Source organism: Chaetura pelagica, unplaced genomic scaffold (genome assembly GCF_000747805.2).
Source record: "Chaetura pelagica isolate M959 unplaced genomic scaffold, ChaPel_1.0 scaffold65, whole genome shotgun sequence".
NCBI classification, from domain to species: Eukaryota; Metazoa; Chordata; class Aves; order Apodiformes; family Apodidae; genus Chaetura; species Chaetura pelagica.
The window spans coordinates 4,070,546-4,077,617 of NW_009953386.1; the positions used below are offsets into that span (position 1 = coordinate 4,070,546).

The 7,072-nt window shown below is 46.5% G+C and overlaps 1 protein-coding gene across 1 annotated transcript in view; it reads left to right on the forward strand.

The window, feature by feature from the left end:
* Positions 1 to 6,496: 6,496 nt before the first annotated feature.
* Positions 6,497 to 7,072, forward strand: part of SLC19A2 (solute carrier family 19 (thiamine transporter), member 2) — a 9,994-nt gene continuing 9,418 nt past the window's right edge. Inside the window, exon 1 of the mRNA XM_009998273.1 lies at positions 6,497 to 6,686. Within this exon, the coding sequence (XP_009996575.1) occupies positions 6,497 to 6,686 (190 nt within the window). The remainder of the gene's footprint in view (positions 6,687 to 7,072) is intronic.

The window sequence follows — 7,072 nt, forward strand, 5'->3', positions numbered from 1 at the left end:
GAGTGGGGGTGCAGTGGGCAAGGACTGTATAAAAATCTGGGACTCTGTGGGTGCTTAGAAGCACTTCTCCACCTGGAACTACTTCCCCACCGACGACATCGACGACATCGCTGGACCGTGGGTGGTAACTCTGCTCTTGCTTTCTGTCCTCTCTCTCTCTGCTTTCTCCTCTCTTTCCTGTCTCTGTTTTCCTGCCTGTCCTATCCGCTCTAGGGACTTTTGTTGTGTTATTGCAATAAAAGTTTGTTGTGTGCGTGACATCTGACCTCGTTTGTGTCTTAATTTCACCATTTGGGATCACCTTTATTTATTAAAATTGCCACGTACCCGAATACCAGATTGTGACAAGTGGTCAAGTAACCAGCACAGAGGGGTTTTGTCCAGACTACTGCACGAGCTCTGTCGTTTGATAAAATGTTAATCAATGGGAAAGGAGATGTAGAAGCCAGAGTTGTGTCTGCAAAGAGAAGCCATCACACAGAGCATCCATGTAACCATCACTCGGTCAGCTCAGATCACACACGTGCAGGAGGTGCCTCTCTGGCAGACTTGCACAGGCTGTTCTGGTTCTGAAAGGTTTTATAGTTATTTCCATGTAATACTATTTCTGTGGAAGTGTTCAGGATAGAAGCAATCACTCAAATTGGTCAAATCTTTCTGGGCTCGGATTAGGGATGTTAAAAGGAAACTCCCCAATCTTGTGAATTCTTCCGATTACTACCCGCTGCTGATTTTTCAGGTTGGCAGTGATGAAATTATTACAAGAAATGTAAGGGCAATGAAGAGAGACTTCAGGGCCCTGGGACGGCTAGTTAGGGGGTCTGGAGCGCAAGTAGTGTTTGCCTCCATCCCTCCTGCAAGAATGGGTAGGGAGGTATATAGGAAGAGTTTGCAGGTGAGTCAAAGAGAAGGCTAGACTGAGAAAACTGAGAACTGAAAGGATTGGAAAAGATAATATTATAACTCATGATTTCTTATCCATAGGTAAATCTGTAATGTTTAGAATAACCTCTTTTTGAAGACATACATAATAAAAACAAATGTGGTGGTAGAGAAACAGTTTTGAATTCCTGCAGATTTGCTGAGCTGTGAATTCAGAAAAGGTAAACCTCTGAAAGAGGGAATTTAAAAGCATTTTAAAATGCAACATTTAGATAAAACAAATAAACAAATAAATAAGTGGTTATAATAGAAAAATAAAAATAAAACAAAATATGGGATAATCTGAAATATTCTCTTCCATTTTTTTAAATTTGAACAACAGAAGCTGTTACCTGTCCTACCTTACTCCTAAACACTGAAACCCAGAAAGAAAAAACAAGGGACAAAAAAACCAAACCATTTTACACTCCTACAAAATTACACATATTTATATTTCAAAGAATCATTGCATTCTAATTATTCACAGTACTGCTATGACTTTTCACTCTACTTTGAATTTCTTCCCCTTAATAGCAAGTCTCCTTGCTTTCTCTTTTAATGTAGCAATACTACAGAATCTAAAAGAAGAAAGGTAAAGAAAGAGAGAAAGAAGGATAGACTGAGAGTGAAAAGCCTGACAACTGTGTAACAAACAAGAACATAGTAGAAAAAAAATGTATTGTACTGAAGCTGAAAATTCTTTTTGAAAAATGTCAGAAGACCAGGTAGATTATTAAGCAATACAGTAAGATAATTATTTGTTTGCCTTGTTTGTACAATATTAACTACCTAATTTGTAAGGCATGGTGATAGAATTTAAATGCTAATAAAATCTTAACTGAGCTGATGTAATCACAACAAAACAGATTTTATATGAGTACATATCCTGTGTGGAAGGAACAAAATACCCAGCAGGACCAGAACCCTGGACTTCCACAGGGCAAACTTTGGTCTCCTCAATCATCTATTAAGGGAAATCCCATGGGACAGGGTGCTAGAAAATAAAGGAGCTCAAGATAGCTGGTCAACATTCAAGGACCACTTCTTGCAAGCACAGGATCAGAGTGTCCCAATGGTTAGGAAATCTAGTAAGGGTGCTAGGAGACCTGCATGGTTAAAGAAGGAACTACTGGGCAAACTTAAGTGGAAAAGGAAAATCTATAGATCATGGAAGGAGGGGCTGGTCACTTGGGAGGAATATAGGACTGTTGTCAGAGGATGTAGGGAGGCAATTAGGAAAGCTAAGGCCTCCTTGGAACTTAACCTTGCAAGTCAGGTTAAGGATAATAGAAAGGGCTTTTTCAAGTACATAGCTAGCAAAACTAGCAATAGAGGCAATATTGGCCCATTGAGGAATGAGGTGGGAGCCCTGGTGACAGAGGATATAAAGAAGGCAGAGGTGCTGAATGCCTTCTTTGCCTCTGTCTTCACTCCTGCAGGGTCTCCCTATGAGCCCCAGATTCATATAGCCCCAGAAGAAGTCAAGATAGAGGAAGAGTTTGACATGGTAGATGAGGATTGGGTTAGGGATCAGTTGAGTAATCTGGACATCCATAAATCAATGGGTCCAGATGGAATGCACCCAAGGGTGCTGAGGGAGCTGGCGGAGGTCATTGCTAGGCCACTCTCCATCATCTTCAGTAAATCATGGGCAACAGGTGAGGTGCCTGAGGACTGGAGGATAGCAAATGTCACTCCAGTCTACAAGAAGGGCAAGAAGGAGGACCCGGGTAACTATAGACCGGTCAGCCTCACCTCCATCCCTGGAAAGGTGATGGAACAACTTGTTCTTGTGACTATCTCCAGGCACATCAAGGACATGGGGGTCATCAAGAGCAGTCAGCATGGTTTTATCAAGGGTAAATCATGTTTGACTAACCTCATAGCCTTCTATGAGGAAATTACTAGGTGGATAGATGATGGTAGAGCGGTAGATGTGGTTTATCTTGATTTCAGTAAAGCATTTGACACCGTCTCCCACAGCATCCTTGTGGATAAGTTGATCAGGTATGGGTTTGGTGACCAGGAAGTGAGGTGGATTAGGAACTGGTTGAAAGGAAGGAGTCAGAGAGTTGTAGTCAATGGGGTAGAATCTGGTTGGAGGTGTGTTACTAGTGGAGTCCCACAAGGGTCGGTGCTGGGACCGGTGTTGTTCAACATCTTCATCAACGACCTGGATGAGGGTATAGAATGTACCCTCAGCAAGTTTGCTGATGACACTAAGCTGGGAGGAGTGGCTGACACACCAGAAGGCTGTGCTGCCATTCAGAGAGACTTAGATAGGTTGGAGAGTTGGGCGGGGAGAAACATGATGAAATTCAACAAGGGGAAGTGCAGAGTTTTACATTTGGGGAAGAACAACACCATGTCCCAGTACAGGTTGGGGGCTGAACTGCTGGAGAGTAGTGTAGGTGAAAGAGACCTGGGGGTCCTGGTAGACAGGAGGATGACCATGAGCCAGCAATGTGCCCTTGTGGCCAAGAAGGCCAATGGCATCCTGGGGTGTATTAGAAAGGGTGTGGTTAGTAGGTCAAGAGAGGTTCTCCTCCCCCTCTATTCTGCATTGGTGAGGCCACATCTGGAGTATTGTGTCCAGTTCTGGGCCCCTCAGTTCAAGAAGGACAGGGAACTGCTTGAAAGAGTCCAGCGCAGAGCTACGAAGATGATTAGGGGAGTGGAACATCTCCCTTATGAGGAAAGGCTGAGGGAGCTGGGTCTCTTTAGCTTGGAGAAAAGGAGACTGAGGGGTGACCTCATCAATGTTTACAAATATGTAAGGGGTGAGTGTCAGGGGGATGGAGTTAGGCTTTTCTCAGTGATGACCAGTGATAGGACAAGGGGTAATGGGTGTAAATTGGAGCATAGGAGGTTCAAGGTGAATATCCGAAAAAATTTTTTTACTGTAAGAGTGACAGAGCACTGGAACAGGCTGCCCAGGGAGGTTGTGGAGTCTCCCTCACTGGAGACATTCAAAACCCACCTGGATGAGTTCCTGTGTGATGTACTCTAGGTGACCCTGCTCTGGCAGGGGGGTTGGACTAGATGATCTCTCAGGTCCCTTCCAGCCCCTAAGATTCTATGATTCTATGATTCTATGATTCTATGATTATTTTCTCTGAAATATGGTTTCATCTTGTGCAGAACATAGAGATTTTCAAAATACTCTTCGTATCACCTGTCTGGGAAGCTAGATATGAACCAATACATAGCTTTGGGATGAAAACAGTCATTTATTTAATACTAATGTAAATTATAAAGTAATTTTCATTTTGGGATTAAAAGAAATAAAGTCAAAGGGTAGGAATTTTTGCCCTATTCCTTCCATTGAAAAAGGTGTGTGTTGAGACAGGAAGGGAGCAGGTGAGATTAAGGAAGGAAAGCATGAGAAACCCTGTTTTGCACAGCTTATATCTTTCATCTGGGAAAAACTACTGGAAGTTTTGAAGTTTCTCTTTACTATCAAACACCTTTAACCTTACCTTACTTATTCTAGTAGAGTAGTAAGGAGAGAAAAAATGGCAGGCTAGGGAAGGAAAGATAGAAGTAAAAATTCAGAGAATAAAATTTTATCTTGCTTGCAAAGGCTGAAAATATTCTGTGAAAACAAAATAAGGTGAGTTCTTCTGAGAACAAAAGAAACTCTGAAAAAACCTGGAGCATGTCAATCAAAACTTTGCAGGTTCTTTTTCTTATGCAGTTTTAGGAGGAGAAATCTAGGTTGCCTGCCTGCCTGCCTGCCTGTGTATTGCCTCAAGGAAACAGGTTGACCTGATGTAACTCTTTCTACCTCAGCCGGTCCCCTGGAAAACAGCAGCTGAGCTCCAGTGGCACAACTCTAGGGACTGCTATTTTGGAAAGGACCAAGGCCACCATCAGATCCTGCAAACAGCCTGGAAATTGTGGGAACTGCTGCCCCTAGGCAGGGTGTGCTATGGGAACTCCAAGGTTTGACTCTTTCCTCCCGCCTCTGCTCAGCATGAAGTGATGACCCAGATCAGGAAGAAGATGTACTACACCTCCTGATAGCAGGCCGTGACCTTTTGTCACCTGCTGCTGAGCCACATGCCAGCAGGACAGGGGGGCTGCTAAGAGCTGAGTGAGAGAGCATTCTGCATTTCTGTTCGCTGCTCCACGGCAATTTATCAGTTGCCATTTCAGCTCATTTCACTCTAACTCTCTTCATTTAAGAGATCAGTAGTTCCTTGCAAACGGCAGAGATGAATGACAGTATGAATGGGAGATCATTCTTTCTATTTAGAGTTTTGCTTCAAGGTAAAGCGTGGTGAAATGGCAATTTTTGTCTTTTTTTTTTTAATAAACCAGCAAAAACTCCAAACCAGCACGGGGAAACTGAGGAGCAGCAGCCTGAGAACAACTGAAAGGAAATTTTACTAGAATATAGCCAGAAAGCAGCAAACCAGTGATGCCAGATGATACAGGACCAAAATGTTTAGCTGCATTTTTGTGGCAGGTTGACTCTGGCTGGATGCCAGGTGCCCACCAAAGCCACTCTTTCACTGCCCTTCTTCAGCTGCAGAGGGGAGAGAAAATGTAACAAAAGGCTCATGGGTCAAGGACAAGGGGAGATCACTCACCAGTTACTGTCATGGGCAAAACAGACTCGACTTGGGGAAATGAGTTTAATTTATTACCGATCAAATCAGAGTAGGATAATGAGAAATAAAAGGAAATCTTAAAACCACTTTCCCCCACCTCTTCCTTCTTCCTGTGCACAACATTACTCCCAAATTCTCTCTCTCCTCCCCCAGGCGGTGCAGGGGGACAGGGAACAGGGGTTACAGTCAGTTCACCACGTTTGTTATCTCTGCTGCTCCTTCGTCCTCAGGGGGAGGGCTCCTCACAGGCTTCCCCTGATCCTGCGTGGGGTCCCCTCCCATTGTAGACAGTCTTTCATGAACTGCTCTAGTGTGAGTTCTTCCCAGGGCTGCAGCTCCTCAAAAGCTGCCCCACTGTGGGTCCTTTCCACAGGGTGCAGTCCCTGGGGAGCTGACTGATCCCGTGTGGGTCCCCCACAAGAGTCACAAGCGCTGCCAGCAAACCTGCTCCAGCGTGGGCTCCTTTCTCCGCCAGGCTACAGGCCCTGCCAGAAGCCTGCTCCAGCACGCACTTCCCACAGTACACCTGTCCTTCCCACGGGCTGCAGGGTGGATATCTGCTCCACCAGGGACCTCGGTGGGCTGCAAGAGGACAGCCTGCCTCACCACGGTCTTCACCATGGGCTAGGGGGGAATCTCTGCTCCAGTGCTTGGGGCACCTTCCACCCTCCCTCCTCACTGGCCTTGGTGTTGGCAGAGTTGTTTCCCTCACACGTTCTCACCCCTCTCCCCAGCTGCAATTGTGCAGGCTGCCCCTCAAGCCCCCTACTTCCTTAAATATGTTACCTCTGTTGCTGAGGGCCTCAGCCTTGGCCAGCAATGGGTCCGTGCTGGAGCCACCTGGCACTGGCTCCCTCGGATATGGGGGAAGCCTCTAACAGCTGCTCACAGAAGCCACCCCTGCAGCCCCCCCCACTACCAAAACCCTGCCATGCAAACCCACCACAGGGGGTAATTGTATGGCCCTAAAGCTTTTCCAGCTCTGTTCACTAAGCGATGATGACGGAGATGGCAACGACGTCCTGCACAACGGGGAAATCCGCCCTGGGACTGAGGAACCTGCTCTTGCCCACCCAACTGTGCACAGCCGGGTGCCTTCGGAGGGCTTTTATTGTGCTTCCCTGAGCACTGAGCCCAGCCAGGAGGCAGGTGCGGGCCTGCACAGCTGGGAGAGCCGACCCTGCTGTGAGCTGCCCTGGGCAGCAGCGGGGGTAAGGCGGGGAGGTCTGGCAGCGGTAGCGACGTGGTGCAGGCTGAGGGGGCGGCTCGGAGGGAAAGGCAAAGCAAGGAGACACGGGGATTGAGTAGCACAACAGCAAACAGTTCAGAGAAGGACTGGCAACGCTCTAAGCGTGGTAATCCTGAGCCAAGCTTTAGATAATTACTTTGACGGTAATCGTTTTACTTTCTCCTCTCGTCTGGCATTTCTCTTGGTCAGACGACGAGGCGCAGCCTTTATTCAACCACAGCCGCGCTTCCAGCCCTGGCCTTGCCGCAGGGAAGGAAGTGCCAGACGCCAGCAGCGGAACGCCGCG